Source organism: Perca flavescens, chromosome 23, assembly GCF_004354835.1.
Source record: "Perca flavescens isolate YP-PL-M2 chromosome 23, PFLA_1.0, whole genome shotgun sequence".
NCBI lineage: Eukaryota > Metazoa > Chordata > Actinopteri > Perciformes > Percidae > Perca > Perca flavescens.
Genome location: NC_041353.1, coordinates 4,844,410 through 4,871,428, shown reverse-complemented (window position 1 = coordinate 4,871,428; position 27,019 = coordinate 4,844,410). Strand labels below are relative to the sequence as shown.

The 27,019-nt window shown below is 41.0% G+C and overlaps 1 protein-coding gene across 2 annotated transcripts in view; it reads right to left on the bottom strand.

Annotated features, from left to right (window-relative positions):
• Window positions 1–26,749, bottom strand: part of abcc9 (ATP-binding cassette, sub-family C (CFTR/MRP), member 9) — a 92,194-nt gene extending 65,445 nt beyond the window's left edge. Inside the window, exons 1-15 of one of the 2 annotated variants that reach the window (XM_028570679.1) lie at window positions 26,673–26,749; window positions 18,338–18,523; window positions 13,830–13,971; window positions 13,614–13,738; window positions 12,214–12,380; window positions 11,827–11,928; window positions 11,038–11,178; window positions 10,743–10,937; window positions 6,036–6,200; window positions 4,548–4,703; window positions 4,308–4,442; window positions 3,544–3,706; window positions 3,294–3,334; window positions 2,953–3,095; window positions 2,372–2,480 (exon numbers count right to left, since the gene is read on the bottom strand). In XM_028570679.1, the coding sequence (XP_028426480.1) occupies window positions 2,372–2,480; window positions 2,953–3,095; window positions 3,294–3,334; window positions 3,544–3,706; window positions 4,308–4,442; window positions 4,548–4,703; window positions 6,036–6,200; window positions 10,743–10,937; window positions 11,038–11,178; window positions 11,827–11,928; window positions 12,214–12,380; window positions 13,614–13,738; window positions 13,830–13,971; window positions 18,338–18,485 (1,932 nt within the window). In that variant the 5' untranslated portion in view covers window positions 18,486–18,523; window positions 26,673–26,749. Of the gene's footprint in view, window positions 1–2,371; window positions 2,481–2,952; window positions 3,096–3,293; window positions 3,335–3,543; window positions 3,707–4,307; window positions 4,443–4,547; window positions 4,704–6,035; window positions 6,201–10,742; window positions 10,938–11,037; window positions 11,179–11,826; window positions 11,929–12,213; window positions 12,381–13,613; window positions 13,739–13,829; window positions 13,972–18,337; window positions 18,524–24,241; window positions 24,429–26,672 lie in introns of those variants that run through there. The other variant, XM_028570678.1, reaches the window with a different exon arrangement.
• Between the last annotated feature and the right edge of the window lie 270 nt (window positions 26,750–27,019).

The window sequence follows — 27,019 nt, the reverse complement described above, 5'->3', positions numbered from 1 at the left end:
ATCGCGCATTACTCCCGGACCAGATCCCGCCGGAGTGTCCAATCCCGCCGTAGTTCAACATCACGTCTCCTTAAGTCATCTAATATTTCCTCATTTATGTCATCAACACATCCATGATTCATGGAAATGCTTTTGAGATTGAACGTGCCCCTGGTCTTCTTGTGTAGCAATGCTGACTTCATGTGATTGGTGGAGCCAGCTGTCAGTCAATGCGTCACTATCCAAGATGGCGCCCGGCTAACGCTAAAACATAGGGTGTTTCTCAATACCAAGTGCGTGTGTTGCGACTGTAGTTCAATGTTTTAAATCGTTAAATCGTATGTAGGTACGTGGAGACACGGACCCTACGCAGGACCCTAAGCCGGACCCTACGCCGTAGCCTGACGTGCACCTCTCAAAAATGTACCTGCACATCGCTCAGCCGTGGCTTGGTAGAGTCGCATTTCCCCCGACTCATTTTCGGCTTCTCCTTCTCCATAAACAACATGAAATCAAGGAGAGGGTTAACTTTTCCAGCTACAGATTTCTGACCGTGGTCAGAACGCACAGACGAGACACTTTGTTTCTCTCACTATGCCTCTAGAGTCGCTACTCGCTCGAAGCTAATAATGTCACTCTCTCACTCGCTCTACCACACACTCTCCACACACACACACACACACACACACACACACACACACACACACACACACACACACACGCCGGCCCTACAATTCTTTTAAAGAGATTGACGCACACGCCAACGTATAACAAGTATAAACTTGGCCACCCACGTAGGCTACAGTGAAAGCTCTGCGTGGAGCCTCCGCAGAACCATAAATCACACTTAGGGCGTAGGGTCGGTATCTCCATGTACCTATGTGTGTACGGCATCGATTTAACGCAGAAGCATGAATTGGCCTTAAGGATTGTCCATGTCCTGGATGTAGGAGCCACTGACCTGAGCCATTGGCAGCACTGTAGGCAAGTACCAGTGACTTATGCATGTGTTATGGAATCTCTTTCTTGTCTTGATTGTCTTGACTGCGCCATCAGAAACATTTTTCTATTAAAAGCTTTTTATTAACCTAAGTATAAATAAGCCACGTTGGTTTTTTTTAAACGCCAATTGGGTTTAATTTTTTCTCATTTCAAAAAATTCACTTATTCGAATGAACTCAATGCCATGCTGCCAGTCACAGGAATTGTGCGTTGTTGCACATCGCTGTCTAGATATGTGAAGATCCCTTGGAGGATCTGCTCATTGCTCATTAGGCTCTCGCTCCAGCAGGAGTCGGCGGCAGAGACAATGTTATACAATTTCCCTTAACACCCTGTTAAAGCAACCTGTCTTCCAAAGCGGAAAAGACACACGTTACCTGGAGTAACATGAGAAGGAATGTGTGCCGTGTTGTCTGGCACGCCTCATTGATCCGAACCCCCTGTCCACGAGGAAACTCTGGCTGTTAAATTCAGCACATTAAAGCGATTTGTTGGCACTCTCAGTGTGCTTTACTTAACACCATCTGTTTTTAATACAAGATACAAGTTTGGATTTTGTTTGCAGTTTGAAGCTCTTCATTGCTTACAAGTCATTTGTCTGTAAATTTCATGTGCCTCCGACCTAAATTGAAGACAGTCTTTGCAGCAGGTTCAACAACTGACGTCAGGTCACAGATTATAATATATGTATGTGTTCTAGCCTGACAAGCCAGAACTCACCATTGGCAGGGCTCAATCCAAGGGGCGGGATAAAAGGTTGTCTTTCAAATTCCCTCTGCACTCATAGCCAACCAGAGCAACGCTAGTTGATAGATTAAATCCGGGCGGCCAAAGCCCATTTCAAAGACCACTGTTTGCCAGTAGCAGCAGCCATCTTCTTTGTTTTCAAGTAGCAGGGAATTCACGCAGAACCGTCGCAACTCTGCCGTCCTTATGTTAAGCCCGCCCACCGACTCTATACACGATGTGATTGGCCTGACTAGAGTTTGGTTTTTCTAGCTCGCCAGCCAACAGAGAGTTGCTAGACTGACCCTGGCTGCAAATTACATTTGCTGCCGCTAGGGTGCGTCTAGATTTCTAGGCTGTATGTGTTCTGCTCTTTGAATCAAAGTCTGACTTCCTGTCTGCAGACAAACAGATGCCGATTTTTAACAAATGGTCCCATTCCTTGTCCCTTCTGTAGCACCATGGGCACTGGAATTGTATTATACATTTCAAGAAATTTGGCCTTTTTGACTTCCTGGGTCTCATTTTCATGGTTTATGGTTTCAATCACCACAGTAGCCACAGTTTTCCTGTAAAATCCTGCCTAGCTATGAAATGAAACTAATGGTACATTGCCCTGGTAATGCTCAGTTTAGTTGAATAATATGGTTTCATTAACACTTACCACCCCCAGGTGTTTCTTTCCTGCTTCCATGGAAACAGACGTGTCTCCATTTCTCCAGCTGTCGTCTCCAATTTCGTCACTCTGAAGAAACTCGCTAAGCTTCTGGACACTGTGAAAAAACAAACACACACACAAACACACACACACACACACACACACACACACACACATCCCATGAGTAAGTGTGATTCTGACGGTACCAATAGCAGTAATCTCTCAGGAGTTTAGAGTTTCTCTTCACTGCTGTCAGGTTTCCTCCATGTTCTATTAATTAGATTTACCAGAGGAACCATATCTATATATATCTATATCTATCTATCTATATATATCTAGTTTGGGGCACCGCATCTCCAGGATGTCTTCCTTGTTTGTTAGAAGCATGCTGCATGCTTACTGGCTCACTGACACTGATGAGATTTACTACTTAGGTACTGAAATTGGGTATTGAATGACGTGGCATCTTTGTACTTTAGAGGCAATTTGGTCGGTGCCTAGACAGCGTTGCATGCGGTATTCTGCCCTAATTGAGAATGAACACGACGTAAAGCACAGTAGAAGAACCATTTTTCACAGACACTCACCTGACCAGCGCCTTGACAGCAAATCTGACCACAGTGGAGAGCAGGAAGAGAGGGGTGACCAGGATGTGGAACAACGCCAGCGCTGCAAAGGCCTCCGAAGGATTGGGACCGGTTTCAGCGAAGAAGTGACGCACCACAAACGTCTACGAGACAACATTTTGAGTTCAGTAACCCTAACTGATCTTTTTGGTCAATTTTGGTGGATTGGTTAGGTCAGTTTTGAATTGACCAATCATGTTATAGTTAAAGAAAGCAACAACAAAAAAAAGCAAATAGAAGAATTTAAAGGACTTAAATTTGTAAATTATTGTCTTGGTAAAATTGTGGTAAAAGTGTCTTACCGCAAGAACGGCAGCAATGGGAATAGCAGCATTCATGAAGACTGCACAGAGAGAGAAAGCAGCTTTCATTTGACTGTGCTAAAGAATAATAATAAAGCAGAAACCATTATATAATAATAAAAAAATGAGGACAAGTTGTTTTTTTTTTAGCAATCCTGATAAAGAAAAAAGGAATCTACTTGACTGCAATCACACACAAATGCAAATGACATAATTCAAACTCAGGTCATAGATTTAGTTTCTATCCTACTAGACATTGATGTATAGAAGGCGAAGGTCTTGAGGCTCTTGAGCTCTTTGCCTCTGGTGTCCTCCACGCTGTCGCAGAAGATATTCTCCCAGGCATACAGCTTCAGCAACTTGATGCCCTTTAGGATCTCTGTGGTCTTTTTCAGACGATCCGTAGAGTGTTCCTGAACGAGAGACGGGGCAAAAACCTGTGTTAACCTTTCCTATAATCAACTCACATAACTAGACATTGTATTTAAACTATTTTACCATCTTATTAACTTGTGCTGTAATAAAGGTGGTTGAACGGCGCAGGAAGATGGCTCGTGTCTGTGTTGCTTGGCTGTGTTTTGGCTTCTTATACTGAATAGGGATACTGTTGATGTGTAACTGCGCTACTGTCTTGCTGCTTCCTGTAGCTCTGCATGGCTTATTGAGAAAGCTTATTTATTGCTTTAGCTGTCTGTATGGTGTCTTGTTGACTTCTGTCATTATAGTTAACCTATACTAATGTCTCGCTGTTTCCTGTAGCTCTGGTCTAAAATCATCTGGCCAAAGGACTACCGTTGAAAATTAGCCGGCTGGCTAACACTGGCATATTTACAGAAATGTTTATTAATGTGTGTTGTCCATTATAAAATAAAGAATAAGAATAAGACATAATAGTTACCAACTGCTGTAAAATAATAGATTTACATCATGAAGTTCTGTGATTTCCCCCAAAACATTAAAATAAAACCTGCAAAGAAATCTGGAGGAAACAAACGATAAAGGTAAACTGCTTACTAGTGTGCTTTTTTGTGTGTCTGCCAGCTTTGTAGCTATTCGGTACTGGACTGGAGCCAGCAGAACTATGACAGATGCTCCAACCAATGCACTGCAGCCCAACAAATAGTAGAGCAGGATCACTCCCATCACGATCTGCAAATTAAAACACAAAAAGAGACGGGACGAGTCTTCGCTGAAACATTACTATAGAAGATTAAATGTGGCAAGGAACGGTAATGGAGATCCAGTTCAACGTACCTGTACAGGCATGGCCCACAGGTTGGGGCAGAGGAAGAGGAACCACATCAGCTGGTTGGTCTCTATAGCGACCAGGTTGTTGATCTGCCCTAGCGTCATCTCCCCCATGGACATGTTGGAGGTGGACAGACGCAGGATTTTGTTGTAAATCATTGCCTAGTTAATGAAACAGACATGTAAACAATTAAACTTAACGAAAAGGCAAAATATATATATATATATATATATAGCTGTCATGATGGAGAGGACACCGCATTCCCGTTGCAAAGTAATCAAATAAAATGTGAGCTTGTATTTCATTAGCAACAGATTATGAAAATCTCCTACAAAAAAGGTCCTTCCTTGAAGCTCAACTAAATTTTCCATAATCATAAAGCCAGAAGAAATCATCATAAACAGAGGTAATTTTAGCAAAGAAGTACATCCCTTATGTCCTCATAAAACAATAAAACAAACAAATGTCAGCCAGCTCACCTAATAAACAAAGTCTGTCCTCGGGATATAATAAAAAACATTTTAACTAAATGTGTCTTGGACTCTGAAATGATGCTGTCCGTTGTGTTCAGACTCCGATACATTTAGGGATTGTCTTTTTTAAGAGAACATACAATAAAAAAGTAGCCTGGATGCCAGCTGAACTTAGCCCCGCCCACAACATTTGGGAAGTTTGGTCTGGACTTGATCTGTCGTGGAGCAACTATGCTCGAATTAGAGCTGTTTAGACCAATCAAATTGTCATGACGGGCTTTATACGATGATGGACAGATGATCAACAGTAACGTAATCAACCACGTCACCAAAGAGTGCTTGGGTTGAATTTGTTTACAACAAAGATGGCTGCCGCTGGAGAATTGAGATGTGTAGATTCCGCCATCACATCTGTTATAGAAGATATCGACAGCGCATTCATTTTAAAAGAGGAACAGAGAACCGCGATCAAGGCATTTGTCCATCGGAAAGATGGTTCTGCCGTCCTTCCTACGGGATTCGGTAAAAGTTTAATTTATCAGCTGGCCCCGATGGTCGCTACGAAGATAGGGGGGCAATGAAAACCCTGTTGCCCAACTCCTCCGTTGCTCTGATTGGTTGTAGGTCTATCCAATTGAGTGCAGAGGCATTTTCGGTTGAAACACGCCCCATAATCACAGCGCAATGGAGCAGTATCAGACTCATATTCTTGACTAGAATCTGAGTATGACGACGTCAGGCTAATAAAAAAGGGGAGTTCATATATATATATATATATATATATATATATATATATATATATATATATATATATATATATATATATATGAATTTGGTGATGAAAACCATGTGTAGCGATATATAATAATACTGAGGAGGTGAAGCACCATGATGCATCGCGATATGGAATCGATTTGAATCGTTGACAGGATAATCGTAATCAAATCGTGAGACCAGTGAAGATTCACACCCCTACTGAGTGTGGAAACAAAAGTTACATTCCCATGATGTTTCACTCACCAGCAGGGCTCCACGCAGGTTGATGCCCGTTTCTATGGTGACGTAGTACGAGGCCTGCAGGAAGGTCCTCTGGAGGACCAAAGCCAGGAAGAGAAGCACAGCAAGGACTGAGGTGTTCTGCAGCAGCTCAGTGGTAGACATGAAGTACACGCCTAAATATAGCTCCTACAACAGAGCACACACACACACACACACACACACACACACACACACACAAGATACATTAACATCTAGTTCTTCTTAAAGGTTGCACGCAGGTCAAACTTGTACCAGGTGTCACATCTCTTGTCTCCTCCGTGTGCACATTGAAGAGAACCACCTGTATGAATATTAGGGGTGTCACAATTCTTCAAATCCCCAATTCCATTTGACTTTTTAAAGGTCCCATGACATGGTGCTCTTTGGATGCTTTTATATAGACCTCAGTGGTCCCCTAATAGTTTATCTGAAGTCTCTTTTATATAGACCTCAGTGGTCCCCTAATAGTTTATCTGAAGTCTCTTTTATATAGACCTTAGTGGTCCCCTAATACTGTATCTGAAGTCTCTTTTATATAGGCCTTAGTGGTCCCCTAATACTGTATCTGAAGTCTCTTTTATATAGACCTTAGTGGTCCCCTAATACTGTATCTGAAGCCTCTTTCCCGAAATTCAGCCTTGGTGCAGAATTACAGCCACTAGAGCCAGTCCCACAATGAGCTTTCCTTAGGATGTGCCATTTCTGTGTCTGTAGCTATTGAGGAGGGGGGGGCAAGGTGGAGGGTGGGGGTGTGGCCTTGACCAACTGCCACTTTGCTCATTTGAAAGCCATGATGTCTCTCTCTTTCTCATGGGTGGGCCAAATTCTCTGGGCGGGCAAAGCAGAGAAAGGGGAGGTAACCTTGCTCCTTATGACCTCATAAGGAGAAGATTCCAGATCTGCTCATCTGAGCTTTCATTTTCTCAAAGGCAGAGCAGGATACCCAGGGCTCGGTTTACACCTATCGCCATTTCTAGCCACTGGGGGACCATAGGCAGGCTGGGGGAACCCATATTAATGTTAAAAAACCTCATTAAGTGAAATTTGAATGCCATGGGACCTTTAAGGTCTCGATTCGATTAAATTTAAACTATGGACAGCAATGCCACAATAAGAGCCACAAAACGGTACTGACGCTATTCAATATCAGTGGTTGGTTGTTTTTTTACACCGTTTTTTTGTCATTTTATTTTGCTAATTTAATGTTCTGCCTCTGAAGAACGAACTGCGCTGAGCAGGGGCTCTCACAAAGGATGCAAAAAAAACCTCCCTTTCCAGGTTAATTAAGGTGAGCATCTGCATCACAGGTTCTACGCAGAAAGGCCTGGAGGAACTTTATCAGAAGCAGATGCTAAGAAAGGTTGAATCTATCCTGTCCAATAGTTCTCATCCCTTACAGGCTGAATTTCAGATGTTGCCATCTGGATCACGCTTTAAACTCCCAAAACTTGGAACCAACAGATATAAACAAACACTCTTTTGTACCTGCAGCCATTCTACTTCTTAATTATATAAAAGAACCATAGATAACGTATTGACTTACTAGTTTTTATTGTTTTTAACTATGCCTGCAAGGTAGGCAATCTCTGAATTGTGTGTATGATTGTGTGTGATTTGTACCACACTATCTGCTGCAAAACAAATTGCCCCATTGGGAGACAAATTAAGTAACTTGAACTTGACAGAAAGAGACAAGAAGAAAAATAGATGTAAGAATACTTACTTTCTTGCCATTTTATGAGTTTAGTTTGGTATTTGTTAAACTAAAAAAGCTAATAGGGCAGGTGGAACGTAGAGAACTTGCCGCTCAAACACATCTCCCAGTTGAAACTATGGGGAAACTTCTCCATAGAAGCTTTGAATATAAAAACAAATAATTAAAAATTGGTACAGCCATTGGTACAGCCCTATAATTTATGCTCTATGCTATTTTGCATCAACGTGATGAAGAACATTGGTTTGTAAGATGTTTAATTTGCTGGATTATCCCAAAAAGACATTCATGTGTTTGGTTATCAACAGTTTCTATATTGATAATTTTCAGAAAATGATACAGTACATCAATATTACGACGTAAACATACATACATGGGAGGATTGTATCCATGCTGTATAGCCGACTCCTAGCACTGTGAATATGTATGATTTTTATACAGTATATACCAGTGTAGGAATAAAACAAGATGGAAACACACACACACACACACACACACACACAAGTAGCAAAAAGCTCAGTCTGATGCTCAGCAGACCTCTCCTTTGTATTAAAGTGTGAGGTGAGTGGGGAACTTTCCATGTCACTCAGAAATGCAGCCCAGCTCTGCTCTGCTCTTTATCGCAGCTGTCCATTATACCCACTTTAATAGGCAGGCACGGGCCCAACAACATCTCACCTTCAACATCAACACTAACAACATCCAGCCAAATGGACTGAATGAAAATATACTTCCATCACACAAGCATCTGCTCTGCCTCTCCGACCAATTCTGTCTGTACTATAACCTTTTGGTCATAATAGGCTGAGATGGATTTAAAAGGAGTCGATGTCTTTGATCAGCTCTGCCAACCCCCCCTTTTCTGCCAGCCGCGCCGTCTGTAAAACTGTCTGCGTTCTCTCTGTCTGCTGCGCCGTCTACATTGTGCTGTCATGGGAAGATACTAATGTTTTGTGTTATTGTAGTGGAATAGTTACAGGTTTGGTCCAGCTGATATTGATTTATAACACTGGCGCAGATCCTGATACATCTGGAATGAAGTCAATAGTTTGTGCAAACTGTATATTCAATGAAGTGCTGGAACAAATGGTTGATTCACTGACTTGTCTATCAACAACAACAAAAGAATCAACAACAATTCTTATCGTTCATTGAAATTATTTGATAAGCAAAAGTGACAAACTGTTGCTTTTCAAAGATTTGCTGCTTTTCTCCTTGTCAATAATTAAATATCTATGGGTCGTTTGACCTCAAAACTAACTACTTGATTCCTACTGCTTCCTGAAAGATAGCCTACAAAACACTATTATAATCTCAAAAAGCAATTTATTTTTGGCATCATTGGGCAAAAATTCCATAATAATAAGATAAGGTAATACTTTATTGTCTATTACACAACGGTTCCGGAAAATTGTCTTTGACAAGGCTCCAGTCACAAAGAGACATTCACACGGACACATAAAAACAAGACATGGGGGTGTTAAGTTATCAGCTGACTGTGGTGTTCATTTTGTGCTGATCAATTGGGCTATTGCAGAGGGGATGAAGGATTTCTTGTAGATGTTTTTTTCGGGCCAGTGGTACCTTAAAACGCCTGCCTGATGGTAATAGCTGGAAGGAGTGATGGAGGGGGTGAGAGGGGTCCTCTGTGATCAGGTTGGCTTTCCTGATCACCGAGCGGCTGTACAGCATATTGTAATTTAAGTAATCAGAGAATAAACTAGACTTGTGCACCTCCTCTTGGCTTTGTATTTAGGCTTTAGGTGATCTAGCCGTGACTTTGGCCAATCACAGGTTGTTTCAGAGAGATAGAGCGTTCCTATTGGCTGTTCTGTGCATTGCCCTGCGACGGAGAGCTGCAGGATGAGGTGTCACTCTACTTTGAATTCGGGTGTTTTTATTGCTTTCTACCCACTGCAGCTTTAGTGTGGGTAAACCAATGTAAAGTATGAGCTATAAACACTCAAATTAAAGCTCATCTTCTCAAACAAACTAGTTCAAAGCAACAGTAAAGCTGAAAGAACTATTTTGTATAAATACAGCATTTTCCCTGAGAGGTTTGACCCTGACAGCTGACATCTAAAATGACTGCTTTGACTCAAACACGGGTTCAGAAATGAATGGACCCGGCACCATAGGAGAGTCACAACTGAACAGCCGGTGATTAACACAGACTGTGAGTGAGATGACAACGTGAAAAGTTAAACGTCATTCATTTCCCTTCAGAGAAATCACTTTGGAAATGTACACCCGTGTTTGGGCTGATGTTAGTAAAGCCGTCAACGGGACCAAAGTCTGGTTTAAGTGTTTACATAAGATCATTTTATTAGATGTCGAGTGCATATTAGTGCATCATTGTGGGTCGTCCACACTTCACACACACGCACGCACACACAGACACAAATTGTGTCACTGTGTGTCAGTGGTGCTGGGTAGTCCAGCTAACCAATAAATGACTCACTCTCCAGTGTGACCTCAGCGAGGCGTGGGTCGCAGTCATCGTGTCACCACCAGTACGTGTGTGACTGCATGTTTAAGTGTGTGGACAACGCTGTGTCTGACGTGATGATATGATTGTAACGTCATGATGTGCAAGTCCTGAAATGGTATTACGCACGCAAAGAATTTCCTCGCCTTTCAAAATGTCACTCACAAATGTTACTCACAGAGATAGAAGTACAAGAACACACACACACAGACACACACACGCCTCACAGGCCAGAGACACTAGAATGGCTTTTTTCAGACCGACAAATCAGGAGAACATTTTGTTTCTGTCTAAGGACCAAACTCTTCCGAGATCTGGCAAGACAGATAAGCTAACATCAACTAACGTACGCAAACGCCCTAACAAAATTTGTTTCATCAACATTCATCAACCATTGCCTTGTGCCTGCCAGGCAGCGATGCCTAGAAGGCGACGTTGGGGGCTTAAAACACCAAACACCAGAATCTTTGCACAGGCTCATACATACACCCTTGATGTTGTTTGGCGGTGTGGCACTGCTAGTCTTGTCCAGGTACTTTACGATGCCAGAGATGCAGAGCGGCCCGGCGAAGCTCAGCAGGTCAGCCAGGTAGCGCAAGGTGCTGCTGAGCAGGATGGGGCGGCCAAACGCTCGATACATGGAGCGCCAGATTGACGGGGCGCGGTTCGGATCCTCCGCTGTCTGTGTGGAGTGAGAGTTTAGGGAGGGAAGATAGATGCATTTTACATCTGAACAGTCGGAAAACCTTGCGTGAAAACAGTTAGGACGTCCATCTGCTCACCCTTTGATCCTCGTAGGCGTCTTTGAGCCGAAGGTAGTTGGTGAGGGCTCTCATGGCGATGGGCAGCTTGCCGATCTTCTTCAGCTCTATGGGCCTCTTATGGGCTCCAATAATGAGAGGATTCATCCACCAGTATGTTGCCTAAAAATGTGCCAAGAATTTGTACCATTTACTACTGCCACTTTGTGCTCCAATGACATTAGATACTGATTATGAGACCTAAACATTGAGCTTTTTGGTGGCCTAAATATGTGAAATGGGTACATTTTTTCTTGTATTTCAGACTATTCGGATGGTATCAATAATTGTTTTGAAAAGTGGAAAAAGAAAATGATATCTACCTTATTATTATAATAATTTTTTCGTGTGTGTGTGTATGTGTATGTGGGACCTGTCTTGAATGAGGACCAGCAATGTGCGGGTAAATGGGGGCGGGGGGGGGAGAGGTGGGCGGACGGTAGGGTGGGTTGGGGGAAGTGAGGGGGGTTGGTAGTGGTGGGTTGGTATAATCAATAATAAGTATTGAGGGAAGCATAGTATGTAAAAGTAGAGATGAAATTCTGATCAAACTCTGATTTTGATGAATTTCTGAAATAGTTTATTTTTTTCCATTGTTGTTGTTTCGCCCTTTTCTGATGTACTTCCTGGTACCTAATCATGATGACCCACAGAAATTAATTTTGAAAAAAAAAAAAATATATATATATATATATATATATATATATATATATATATATATATATATATATATATATATATATATATATATATAAACGGTATATTGTCTACCTTGGACAGCAGGTTGACAAACGGCTGCAGAAAGCGAACCCCCAAATCCTGTAAATCCTCCGGTGGTTTCACCTTTTGAGGGTTGGCAAAGAACACGTACCTCTACAGGGAGAAATACGTGAAAAAGAAAAAGAAAAAAAAGACGGATATGTTAGTATAAAAATATTGAAATCAAAACAATATTGATGCCACACACACACACACACACACACACACACACATTATCAAATAAACAGACAAAAGATGAGATGTAGAAAAAAGCTAAGAAGAAAAAAAGTCCATTTCTAATAAAATTATTAGAAAAGAATATATGCGTTTTTTGTTCCACCCTTCTTTCTGGATTAAACACATGACTTAACTGATGTTGGATGAAACATGATTACTCACTCGGACTCTTATGACATTGATCTCCACGGCCATCAGCAGTCCGTACAGGAGGACTAGCAGGGCAGTGATGCAGAACCTCAGGTGCTGTGGTCCAACATGGTACTCTGCAAACTTCCACAGCTTAATGGACTTGGTAATGAACGCCAACACCCAGTAGATGAACAGGACTGTGCGGAAGTAGAAATGATGTAGTGGAATACAAATGGACAGTTACATTGCTGCTTTTTCATTTTGATTGATGTTGATTGGATGTATATTGTTAAAATGCATATTTCATGAGCCCATGCAAGGGCTGCAAATCCTTCGTTAACATTCCCCTTGGTATCCTCTCTGGTGTGCCTCTACTGTAGCCACTTTTAATTCCAGCATTGAATTTTATTCATAAACTATGAATAAAAGGGGAACTCCACTAATTTAACACATCAAAGTGTGTTTTCAGGTTTGTATGTCATAAAAGGTAGTACAATGCCTTTAGAGTCTCCAGAGGAAGCAGTGCAAAGTCTGATAAATGTACTTAAAATGTGTTTCATGCGTCTTGCCGTCAGCACGGTTGGCGCGGTGTGGACGGCGATATGACGCAAGTGCGGCCTGGCAGACATTTTATCAGAATACAGCATAGAAAATCTGCTTAGAAATACAAGAAATATTCGATAGGATAAAACAACACAATGTAATACTGTTAAATAAAATATCACATTCATTATTCCTTTTACTCGTTTTCATAAAAAAAAAAAAAGCCTATATCCGAATACAATACACATTTTCTATAATCTCAGTCTGCCACTTTCTTAAAAAACAATTCCAGTGCTGGTTCCATGGTATCAGAATTTTGGATAACATTATTTGGTCGCATGAAAAGGCCTGGGAAGATTGGCAGAACAGGCAGCCAAGTGACAGAACTCTGATCCAATGGAAATCACAACTGTCAGACTGACAGCACTCTAGCCCAGTGGATTTCAGGGGGGGGGGGCTGGTGGCACCCTGTGCCCCCCTTCTAGCCCATCCCCGACCCTGCTGACCACAAGAAGCATGAAACCCGTTTAATTGATGTCACTCTAGGGTGCCCTTCCAGTGAAGAAACCATCTGCTCATCTCTGCATTCAAACTGACGTTTGCCGAGTTGCATTGTGGGTAATGTGGGTGCCAGGTTTTTGACAGGGAAGAAAATTGGGTGATATGAAAAAGATGATATCTCTGGTTGGATTTTGATCCTTTTTTTTTTTAAACTCTCCATCGTGAGTCCAACAATAGTCTGGGGGTGCAATGCTAAATCATTTGGAGTCAAAAGCTGGGAATTATGTACCGATTCGTACAGGATGGATAAAAGTGTAAGCAAAAAAGAAAGATGAGGCTTAACCAGCCCAGTCCCCCACCCCACCCCCCCCAGCGTTGAGTCTTACCAAGCAGCAGTTTGGGGAAGTTGGATGTCTCTATGTTGTGGTAGTAAACCACTGATGTCGTGGCTGCTATGAAACCCATGAAGGCTGGTACGAAGAGATGGAGGTGGTTGGTCTGCATCCCTCTACAGCAAGAGGCAAATACAAAATATAATTAGTACATTTACAAAACTAGTATTTTGTGTGATAATGTGATAAGATGTCTATCTGAGGTCTCACTTGTTGGAGACGATGCCCTCGGCGAACTCGCAGACATGGACAAACAGCACAGAGAAGGTGAGGATCCATCTCATGTTGTGGCCGGGGAAATGGAGCCAAGTGTTATGATGGATCTGGACTTTGGAGCTCTGACTTCCCCAGCCTGACAGACAGACAGGCAGGCAGACAGATACAAAGAGAGACAGAAAGAGTGAAGCATGATATGATCAATCTAAATATGCCTTTTCTTGAAAAGTGCAACCTGTATGAACCAGCAAAAAAAGAGAAGGTGGTAGGCAGCAAATCACTCACATTTGGCAAGTTGGAACCATCAAAGTTTTGGTGATTTTGCTTAAAAATCGACTTAGGCTATGTTCACACTTGGCGTCTTTTTTTAAGCTGCCAGCATCTTTTTTACATTAGAATTTCGTGGAGTTTTCAAAAACGACCTGAGCGCTTTTTTAAACGCCACCCCCGACGTTTGTTCAGCAGTTCGGAGTGTCTAAACTTTTCTAAAAAAACTGCTGATGTCAATCGCTTTTTTGAGTAGCGAAACCTGTAATTTTCATAACATCAAGAAAAAATGGAGTCAGGGCACAGCGAGTTGAACAGTATGAGCGGGTGCTCCCTGTTCAGAATGACGGTTGGGGGAACTCTCTTTGTTTTGTTAGTAGCACCACTCCCTCTCTCTGTTCTTTCCCTAGCTCGCTCCACCGCTTTGTTTTATCTTACGTTAGCACCGCTCCACATAGCAGGAAACTGTTAAATTGAAATTTTAACAGAAAGTTATTTCTTTGTATATTTTGAATATATTAAAATCGTTCGAAATAAAGATTTCATTCATTCATTCATTTTAGCAACAAAAGACGCTCTAGGCTGCTTTTTGGAACCTTTTTACTTTTACTACGAAAGCGTCCTAGTCAAAGTTTTCTTGTCAAAAAAGACGCCAAGTGTGATCATGGCCTTAATCGATTATAAAAACAGTTCCAGATATTTATTTTTTATGTCAATCAAATAATCTTTGCAGTTCTAAATGCAGTATAAAACTGAAGTCTCGATGCTTTAGCAACTCTTACACAACCCTTGTGAGCTCAGCACCGCAGGGTTTTATTAGTTTCTTATGAGGTTTGTTTCTGCTCTTAACTAAATCGACCGCAGCCATTTGGGAGGCTCAGGGGACGCGGACCATAAAAACCTAGATCCAGGAAGCTTCAATTAGTGAGTCCCTCAGGGGACAGGCTGAGGGCTTCTGTTCAGAACTATTCCCACACACACACACAAACCATATAACCAGCCATGCGTTCAGTGAACGTTAGGTCTGTGCTCTGCAGAGTAATGAAGAACAGAAGAGTCCTTCCTTTTTCCCACCTTCTTTCCTTTACTCCTCTTTTTTTTCTGTCATATGCTCCCTCCCTTTTCATCCTTTATATTTTTCTTCTGAATATACATGTTATAACATTTGTTTTTATTAGGAAAGAATTAACCAAAAAAAAAAAAAAAAAAACTGAGAAAAATAACTGCTAACATAAACACTCAATATTAATAATATTACATTTGTTTTGTTTATATTCAGTTTGTATGTTTTTTGCTGCTGTTCACACTGGTGACAAGAAAGTGACTGTGTGTGTCAGAAATGGTAATCTCATGTTGTTCTGTCTTAGTTAACTGCACCATAGAGGGGGTTTAGCACTGTGTGTGTGTGTGTGTGTGTGTGTGTGTGTGTGTGTGTGTGTGTGTGTCTGTGTAAGAGGGAAAGTTAATATCACTAACACATCTGCTCTGCCTGCCAGATGACATGGAGCGACGCTTGAGAATAGATTATGTAATACAGCTCAGTGGGGAACCCAGCACAAGTCCTCATGTCAGACAGGGCTCGATAGTGATGGTTTCCCGGTTGCCCTTGGCAACCAGATTGAGTCAACTGGCAACCGTTTTCGTGGCCTTTAAAAAGGCACGTATAGCTATGTTCGTACGCAACACAAAATTTCCGCCGTTGTGCGACCGCTTTCCACACAGGCGCGTTTGCCTTGAAAAGATACAGGCAACGCAATGTTCTGTTCACGTTAACAGCGCATGTTAAAATCCGGTGCTAATATGGCACCGGTGCCCAGTATCAACCGGACGGAATAACAACGAGGATTGCGTTGCCTCATCACGGTGCCACCTAACAGAAGCAATGCTGCATTGTCACGCTAGTAAACACTAATAACACGTTACACAGCAGGTGATCTTAGCCTACCGTTACCTACAGTAGTAACTGGATTAAACACGGTTAAAATGCTGACAGCTAAACGGTGTAAAAGTGTGACTTTATTTCACCAGACAGCGGATTCCAACAGCGGGAATTACAACCGTCGGCCACTAAAGCTACGAGCTAAAATACTATGGTCACTGTTGTCGGAGAAACAACACAGACGGGACTAAATGTTGTGTTTACCAGTGTTGCCAACTCTTTTCCAATGACAGTAGCTAGCACCAGCTCCAAAAGTCGCTAAAAGTCGCTAGATGACTTCATACGCTCATTTGCATATGTGTGACGTCATTACGCATTAATTAGCATAAAGCTTAGTGGCTGTGTAGAAATCTTTAGCCAAATAATCACAAACTCACTAAATTAATTTATATTAAATTATTGTTATTACTTAGGTAGTCTATATTTGAAGTAACAACAAGAAATTCTACAAAAGGGAGGTAGAAAGATTGATAAAGAATTCTCAAAGAAGGCTGGCTTGCCGAGGGCCAGGCCAGCTCAGTCACGTCCCGTCACGTCCCGCTGTCTCTCCTACCTACACCGGCCCCCACACCCTGTCCCCCCTCACCGTCTTACTGCCTGCCCAGTGCCGCTGCACATGAGGAGAGAGCGGAGAGGGGAAGGGCTGCTCTTCAGTCACAGAACAGAAGAGAAAGGAGACTGTTTCGGCAGCCACAAGAGAGAAATACCTTTCCATAATGGTGTCTTTTCTAAAGAAAGTTGCCAGATTTGTCGCTAATGGGGTCTGAAAAGTCGCTAAATCTAGTGACGTGGTCGCTAAGTTGGCAACACAGGCGTTTACTGGTAAACTGGTAAACCTCATGGTGCATTAAAAGTCATTGTAAAATACACTTTTCTCATTTGTTTTTGTCTTATAACAGCAATTTACTAAAAGCAGTAATTATTGTTAAAACTTATTTTTATTAAATTTTTTTGTGCTGATCTGAAAATTTATCCAATCCGTGACTCAAAACCGTGATCCGATCCGTAAGTTTGGTGATTCATTACACCCCTATTTGAGAGGGATGGGAAATTATATTGCAAGCCATTATCTCATTGTTTCATTATTAATATACACTACCGGTCAAACGTTTGGGGTCACTTAGAAATTTCCATTCTACTCCATTACAGACAGAATACCAGCTGAGATCAGTTGCATTGTTTTTTTTAACCAGGGCAGCAGTTTTCAGATTACATTATGTGCTTACATAATTTTAAAAGGGTTCTACAATATTTTTTTTCGGTTAGCCTTTTAAAATGATATCAGATTAGTAAACAGAATGGGCCTTTGGAACACACCCGGTATGAACAGACAGATTGGGTAACATGTGCGCCGAAATAAAAATAGCTGCGCTACGCGACTTACGCGCCCGGTGAGTTTTCACTGTCGTGGTTTATGATAAGTGAAAGGTTACTTGGGTGTAGGCATGTTTAAGGTTTGGGTACACCTTTCAGGTCAATACAATGTCCTCACAAATGACCAGTGGAACTAGGTTTGTGTTTGTACAAATGCTGCGTTCATGTCACACAGAAAAATATGTTGGCACAGCCTGATGGTTCAAATAGGGATGCACCGAATCCAGATTTTTGGGATTCGGCCAAATACCGAATCCACTGGTTAAGATTCTGCCGAATCCAAACCGAATCCTAGTCCCATCCTCAGTCCATTAACACAGTAAACTCATTAACAAAGTAAACAACGTCCACAGCAGTGTCTGGTTAACACCAGTTTTTAGCTGTTTTTTAATTGTCCTTCCTTTGCCGTATCTGACGTTGCTGCATTTTGGCTGCTGTCTTGGAATTCCTTCATGCAGAACTTGTATCCTTTCGGATGTTTCATATGCAAATGTTGTAACAGTGGCCATGTTGCGTATTGTTTAGGGTCCTCGCCACCACAAGACAAACCGGCATTGCAAATTGAACATGTAGCTGGCCTTCTTTTAACTGAAATTTCTGCCAAACAACAACTTTTTCTGCTCACGAGTTCCATTTGCACTTTCTCACAGCCTACTGCATTGAACGCTCCACCTACGTACCCACCTTCCAGTAATCAACAGCGGCGTCATTACGTCGACCAGCGTAGTGCAAGCGTATGGTTCGATTTGGTGGAAAAAAATTCTAAGGTTCGGCAGAAACCGAAACCCCGTCAAAAAGCCCAATATTCGGCCGAAGCCGAATCCTGGACTCGGTGCATCCCTGGGTTCAAATAAAAAAGTTTTTTCCGTGTGGTTTTAATGTAGCATATTTATATGTGTGCGTGTCAACTTCCACCACCTACCAATAAAGAGGATGGGGAAGGTGATGAAGAGCAGGAAGACATGGGGAACCAAGTTGAGGGCGTCCACGAAGCAGCCATTGTTCAGCACGCCCGCGTTCACGCTGTAGGAATTGGTGCCGTTGTCGCTGCCGCAAAACGACAAGGCCATGCCACCACCCAGCTGCTCGACACAAGCCTTGAGTTGATCTGTCAAAACCAAAAAACAAACATAAAGAACGCCAAAATCAGTGAATATAAACTGCCTTGTGTGTTATAGGGCTGCACAATATATATTTTTCTTAATTGTCATTGCGACGTCAACTGGTGCAATAAATCTCTAGAAAACTGCACTTTAAAATGTAACTGTCATTGCTTTTTAGTGGTGCCTTTTATATTTAATTCAGTGTTCAATTTTTTCACTAAAAGAATGTTGGAAATTATTTATTTTTTTAAATTCAACAAGCAATTTGTTGTATTTTAGCAGAATACTGAAATCAGCAGAAATCTGCACAACTGAGTACATTTTATTATCCGTTTATTTATCACTAGTAATATCATTATTGCGATATTCAACAACATTATCGCATACTTTCTTCATATAGTGCAGCCCTAATGCGTTATATAATCTTAAGGGTTTCCATGAATCCTTCCACAACTTAACCAATAGCCATCTGGGTCACTAGAGGGGCTTTGGCTTGACCTTTGGAGGCTTGGTCAGAAATTTTCTTGGCATGTCACACATTCAAGTGCACTCACACTTACTCACACAGAAACACAAATGCAGGCAGGTGTCAGTTATAAGAGCTATTTCAGGGGCAATGGCCAGCTAAATGCCCCCTGGCATACGGTGCATTACTATTAGATAGATAGACAGATTTTTATTGATCCCAAAAAAATGGGAAATAACGGTGTTGCAGCAGCAAAATATCAGACACACAGCACAAATACAGAGTATACATTAAATAATAGGAAACAATATACATTAAATAATTGAATGCTACACGAGCAATATTTAAAATATATAAAATTTGAAAATAAAATGTACAACTGTTTCAATAGATATAGATAAACTTAATGTGCAAGTTGGGGAGCAAAAATGTACAACTGTTTCACTATGATAGGATGTAGATAAACCTATTGTGCAAGGTTGTGCAAGGTGCATTCAATGTATTAAATTAAGGTCTGGCACTTCCTAACAAACACTCCTGGATAGGAGCAAAAAACTGGGTTGAAAGAAAACACCACATTTTTAAATGAAGTTAATGCTCCCATCCCATGACATGAAAATTTCACTTTGAGGTTTTTAAACATTAATATGAGTTCCCCCAGCCTGCCTATGGTCCCCCAGTGGCTAGAAATGGTGATAGGTGTAAACCGAGCCCTGGGTTTCCTGCTCTGCCTTTGAGAAAATGAAAGCTCAGATGGGCCAATCTGGAATCTTCTCCTTATGACGTCATAAGGGGAAAAGTTACCTCCCCTTTCTCTGCTTTGCCCGCCCAGAAAATTTGGCACGCCCAAGAGAAAGAGAGACATCATGGCTTGCAAACAAGTGAAGCATGGCAGTTGGTAAAGGCCACACCCCCACCCTCCATCTTGCCCCCCCCATCTCTCCTCCTCAATAGCATTTAAAACTACAGACACAGAAATGGAAGAAAGGAAAGCTCATTGTGGGACTGGCTCTAGTCATAGGCAGAGTTTGACTTTCGAGCCAGGGGGGGCAACAAAAAAAAAAAAAAAAAAAACTCATGGTAGCAGCTGAGACCTGGGAACACAGCACGAGCACATATGGACAAATCAAACATGCTAAATAAACATATGTTTATTTTTTAAAGCAGATTTGAAATTACATTGTAACAATTTAACAATTCGCCCTGATGAAATCGCGGCACGGCTGTGTTGGAGCACAATAGACAGACTGTGGCGGAATTCCCCGACAATTAAATTCAACTAAAATGTAACAGTGAACAATTAGTGTTGGACCTAAACTGTGTTGAGATGTCTCTCCAAACACAGAAACCAAGCGCAATCACACCATAAAACGTTAAGAAAAAAGATCAGTATTTTGCAGTAATCCAATGACAAAAAAAAAAGTAATCCACAGCGATCAGTAGATCCACAAACAGAGTCACGGTGTATCCAGCAAGGCGTATACTACGCGCGTCACATTCACCAGTCAGCTCCAAACAGGTGAACGAGGTGAACTTCGCCGTTTAAACAAAGTGGAATAAAACGTATAAAAGTCCAAATCAACACAAAACGCGCTGACAGCAAATTTATATACAGTACATGACATTTAGGTAACCTTAATTGCAACATGGGCACGGTAAGATGTCCAGACTAGTGCAACAGTAATTATCATTTTTTGCGTCCTGCATATGCGTCAACAATGGTCTCAGGTGAGAGCCAGAGCCCTAAAAAAATATTAGTTTTACTAAAGCAGTATATGAAATCAGATGTATTACCTATCACCATTTAGTTGTTTTGTGTTATTTATAAAATATCTGGTTATGCCAGAAGTAATTATTCCACTCATTTTTGAAACAATGCAATTATCCGTTTCAGCTACCAGGGGGGGCAGTGCACCCCCCCACAAACTCCGCGCATGGCTCTAGTGGCTGTAATTCTGCACCAAGTCTGAATTTTGGGTAAGAGACTTCAGATACAGTATTAGGGGACCACTAAGGCCTATATAAAAGAGACTTCAGATACAGTATTAGGGGACCACTAAGGCCTATATAAAAGAAACTTCAGATACAGTATTAGGGGACCACTAAGGTCTATATAAAAGAGACTTCAGATACAGTATTAGGGGACCACTAAGGTCTATATAAAAGAGACTTCAGATACAGTTTTAGGGGACCACTAAGGTCTATATAAAAGAGACTTCAGATACAGTATTAGGGGACCACTAAGGTCTATATAAAAGAGACTTCAGATACAGTATTAGGGGACCACTAAGGTCTATATAAAAGAGACTTCCGATACAGTATTAGGGGACCACTAAGGTCTATATAAAAGCATCCAAAAAGCAGCACATCATAGGACCTTTAACTATTCAGTATACAATAACATGAGCTACATATATTAGCTGGGTACATGGTTAAACGTAATTTGCTCTTACCAGCGTATCGCCTTGTGTATTTTGTCCATAGCAAATCCCTGCCATTCAGTCCCAAAACGTCCCAGTTAGATAGTAAATGCTGTAAAAATATTCTTTGTAGGTCTTTAGAATCATTCTCTGAAAGAACCAAGCAGGAGCAAATAGCTTGCTAGCTCGAAGTTTGTTGTTGTTTCCCGAAACGAACGCTGCCGGATTATCAGGTAAATGAATTGTCGTGGATCCAGACTACTGTTAAATGAATGTAAGTGTTGGAACATGTTGGAAGTGTAATTAAAATTTGTCATTAAACCATGACTTAAGTTTCAGGAGACTCTAGTCGTTCCTTTTTTAACTGTTTAGAGTTGTGTTAGTTACTGTTATCTTTCATACAATGTGTTTAAACGTTCTTAAAATAGGACTCTATAATGTTACAAGTTCAATCTGGATCAGTACAAGTACATTTCCAGGATAATTGCGTTCACTTTATGCTTGCTGTGTTTTGCCGTTCTCAAACTCGTCACGGGAAACAACAACAAACTTGGAGCTAGAAAGCTACAAGCTGAAAATGGCAAGTTTTGAAGAAAATTTAGATCAAAAATATGTATTCACTAATTAACAGACATCTCTTTCGCCATGTAAAGCCCCGTTCCGATCAAAGAATCGCGGCAAGACGAGTGGAAACCTTCAGCTCCTTGCAACGCACCAGTCTGCAGCGTTCTAAAACCTGCCAGTTCACACCAATGTGACGATACGGCGTACGGTGATGGCGCAGTGTAATATGCCTTCGGTTGGGGGGTTCTGGGTTCGAATCCCACTGCGATAAATCAACCAATGTGTCCCTGAGCAAGATACTTAACCCATAGTAGCTCCAGAGGTGTGCAACCTCTGATATGTATAGCAATGGACCTTTTTTTCACAGCAGACATTTTGACTTGTCATAGTAGGGAAAGCACTGCTGAAATTGATAACCTTAACGATGGCTCAGTTCCATTCAATAATAATTTTTTCCTAATATCGTGCAGCCTTAGACTCGAGGAGGTAATTCAAGCAACATGAGATGCAGCCAATGTCGTAAGCCTCTCCCCGGAATGTGTAGCTCCTATGGCGCCATTTTGATGCTAGCAAGCCATCACCTGCCGTTAGCATTCCATTGACTTCCATTCATTTTGGCGCCACTTTGACAGCGAATAACTTTACATCTGAAGCGTTCAAAGACTCGATTTGTCCATTGTTTATTTTTTTAAAAACACAACAATGTATAAAAGGCTCCATTACCTTGTATCTCACGTTATGGCTCCATAGCAGACACTTTTATAAAAATAGGCTAACAATTGTGTCATAACCACGCGACTTACTGTCACATAGTAGAGGAATTACCGTATAGTACAGGGGAAGCTTGCAGGCAGTTTCGACTCACATTAGCCCGTTAAGTTTAATCACTAATGTTAACTAGCATTTTAGTTAGCAGTAATTAGCCTGTGCCCATGTTATCTCCTTACATATACCTACACTCTCCATCTCTGTAAGATTGGGAATGATTGAGATTTCTCTTGGCACAGCTACCAGAAGACTTCCAACTTTCCAACTTTCAAACCAGGAAAAGACAACACTTATGCCATATTACGATATTACGATATGCAAAATCTAAGACGATATCTAGTCTCATATCACAATATCGATATAATTTCGATATATTGCCCAGCTCTAAACATTTACGTTGTTTCTCTCAGTTGGAGGCTGCGCAGTACGCTCAGCCATCACCGGAAAAGTGCTTCTAATATCCTTCACTGGTCTCCATCCAGAACAACGGGATCTGTTGGTCCAGTTTATATGTGTCTATGGATGCAGGGCTGGTCTCCATTACAAACCCATAAACAAAGATGGCCACCCAAAGCTGCATCTGGCGGGGCATCTTTGTTTAAAAACAAGAGGCGCATCTTTGCTGAGTTCCAAATGGCAAACATTTTTCTTTTGACTTTTAGGATGTAACCTACCGAAGCGGCCTTTACAAAGTATGTACCGTTGCATGTAGTATGCATATTACTTACTTACTACTTCTTCATAGCATTGAACTTTGACCCTCTTGCTCATATATGCTACGCAAAGGATTGTGGGTCATAATAGCCAGAAAAGTATGCTGGCTTGCATACTGCGACATATGACCGGATGAAGTCGCACATTTTTACACTGACCTACTATACAAAATCTTTTTGTGACATAGCCTACTAAACAGTATGTTAGACAGGGTATTGGAACCAGGGCTTCTATTGTGGTGCCTCGTTGTGGAGAAATTATAACTATTTTGGACAAACTGGGCATACAGACACATAGCAGAGACATTTATATCGGAGGCGGTTTGAGATGTTTTTATTGAAGTGTTGATACTTTTCAAAACCAAAACTACCAAACTACAGGTGCTGTTCTCCACAATGAGAAAACTACACATTTCCTGAGTCTTAGTCTACTTCAAATTTCTGAACAAATTGTTTTGAAATGTTTAGTTTGTTTTGGTTTTTTTAACCACATGAATGCCCCTTTAACTGTAATTAATTGGGCTCACTGACATAGCAAAGACCATAATGAAAGTGCAGTTAAATAACTAGCCTACAGTGCTAAAATATCAAGCAAACCATTTAAATCTTAGCTGACATAGAATTAAATAAACCACAAGCTTTTACCAAAAACACACACGTTACTACAGCCCCGTTTATCAAACCATATTCACTTGAAATTAAATACAGCTTCGAAAGACATCAAAAAGCTCATTTTCACACGTTACGTTACGTCAATTAAGATGGCTTAATTTAAATACGAAAGTGTCTTACCTCGAAGAAAAGTAACTAAAATTCCTTACTGACGCCGTTTCATTCCAGGCGTCTTGATTTTTAAAAAGAAAGAAAACAAACAGAAGAAAGAAAGAAGAGGAAAAGAAACACAATACAGCGAGAGTTGGAGAGTAAAAAGTTGATTATTTTTAGCCCCTGCACAGCATCAGCTGCTATGCATGTTACTGCTGCCTGTCTCCGCCAACGGTGTCAAGTTACACCGAATACGACGCAGGGCTTCCGGTAGTGTCCTTCAAAATAAAGCAATCAAAATCTAACGTTAAAATGATAACGGATTTGTGTGATTTACAGATTAGGAATTATACATTATAAGTATTATTGGCGTAACTGCTATGACATATTCCAAGGTCTTTAAGAAATACAAAAACATTAGAAAATTATCCTTTCACTGGCATGGCCAATTTAACTCACAAGCAAGTTAAAAGAGAGATGCCATTCCATACTTAGTGTAAATGCAGATGTATAAAGTCATTTCCTTTTAAGTAATCAATGAAACCATCAACTAATTGCCCCACAGGGGCCCTGAGTGCTTTGGGGCCCCTGAGGGTCAGGGTAGTTTACCCATTTTGTAATCGCCTTGGCTGTTTTTGACCTGTGTTGTGACGTAGCCTACAATTTGCACATCCTAATGCATTATTGCATGAGCTTGTATTGTCCTTATTTTTTTTATATAGCCTATATTCCAACATATTCTCATTTATTAAGATGAACTTTCCATATGTGTTGTTTATGTTAGGCAGTGTTTTTCCCATAGACTGTAAAATAGGGTTATTACGCAATCTTTTTATGTGGTTTACTATCACCTTCACCTTATGTATCCCCAATTCAATTATTCCACTTTACATTTTTCTTTGTTAGATTTTTTTCTTCTTTTTTTTGTTGCTTGTTTTCTGCTTGACGTGCATCAATTTCTCCAAAGAGAACACTTAAGTTTCCTTTTTCCCTCGTGATGAAACTGTCTTTATTTTGAAAGGTTGAACTTGTAAATTCCAGTATAAGTGTACTTCACTTTAGTGAACTTGATGCTACGTTCCCCCCTATCAGATTTCCAAACTTGAAGCAGTTTAGCGGTGAGAAGAGGGTTCATTATGGGATCTGCAACAGCCCACTGACATGTCAGTTACACAGACAGTTTATTATGAAGTTATATCACCTCATTGGCTACATTTCTGGCATATTGGCATATAGTTTTCTTACATTTGCAGGTATAGGCCTAGCCATGAACTTGATTTAAATATCTACAACCCAAAAAAAACTGTTAGCAGGTGTTCAGATATTTAAAACCGGAACATTTGTTTGTCATCAGTGTTGCTGGGTTTCCATGGACATAAATCTCTTTTAGCATTAAAATTAACACATTAAATGACAGTCTAACATGATAGTCTAAAAAGGACAAAATTCAATCATCTGGCTGTAATAGTAGCAATCTTTAAGAAAACAATGCTTAAATAATTTTTAATACAAACCACACATTTCCAAGTAAATACTTTTAAACACCATATGTTATAGGCTACCTAAATGTAATAATTAGTGTCAAATGTATGATCTGATTTTCACTGGATGCATCCAAGGCAGTTTGCCATGAAATGATCGTAAGCTGAATTTAAAACCTCACTGAATCTGAGATGATTCATATGAGAAAGCCGGTCAGAGCGCTCTGAGACAATAACCCCATGCTGTCGACTGAATTGACATTAAAATGTAAGCTGATGAATTCAGAACAGCAAGATGCAATTCATGCACGCTGATATTACAGAAATATCAGTGGAGCAATAATAAACCAATCTGGTGTCTTTTGCTTGTCGTGCGGCGTGATCTACAATGTGTTTCAATCATCCCTCCTACGATAACCAAACCTCCATTCAATACTCAATCGATTTAAAGTTGTATGCCTATAGACACATTTAATTACGGTAAAAGGTAGTTTAATGTGAGTTTCTGGTTTCAGTGGGACTCACTCTTATATTCGGCATGCATAAAAGCATGTAGGATCATTTATTTATTTAATTCTTATTTCAACTTTTTGAACTGTCCCGTTTGCGATTCCCTCAGCGCCCTTCCACCATAAGTACCCTACTCCATGGTGAGCACGAAGGAAGACCAGCGTGAATCAAGCAATATTTCTTTTGTTAGTGGATTATATGAATGCCGAAATTAAGATTTGTCTACTATCGCTTTAGGTATGATGTTTACTTGTATTTTCAATACACAGATTCCGGTTGAGAGGCAGAGCGGCTTTAAACTGTAGGATTTGTCAATGTAGTCTGGTATGTGCGAAATGTTTCACATTGAGAGAACGCGCAAGTATCTCTCTAAACTAAAGACGTCGTTTTACACCAGGCTGAGGATGGTGACATCTGGTTGTGAATAACAGAAGGATGAAATAGGAAAGCCTTTCGCCAACACTTACCCGGCCTCTGACGCAGGTTCGTGGGGCTCGCACCGGGGTCAAAGCGTCCCTTTCCCGGATCTTAATTCCCGTGATGCGACGTCTTATAATATTGCGGTTTTAGCCTACTGAAGGCACGGGGGGACAGGAAATGCCTAGGCAGGTTACATTTACTGTCGTGTCCGCTCAGATGCGTTACGTCCGAGCTGCACGGCAGAAACACACACTGACACATATGGGGGCTTTTCTCCACTAAAAAATGTCTCATAATGCATGACAACATCATGGGCAAATGTAGGTCAAAGCCGAATAAGCATAACACAAATGAGTCGGCAGTCTAGTGTCAAAACGTGCTGTTTTTAAGCTCG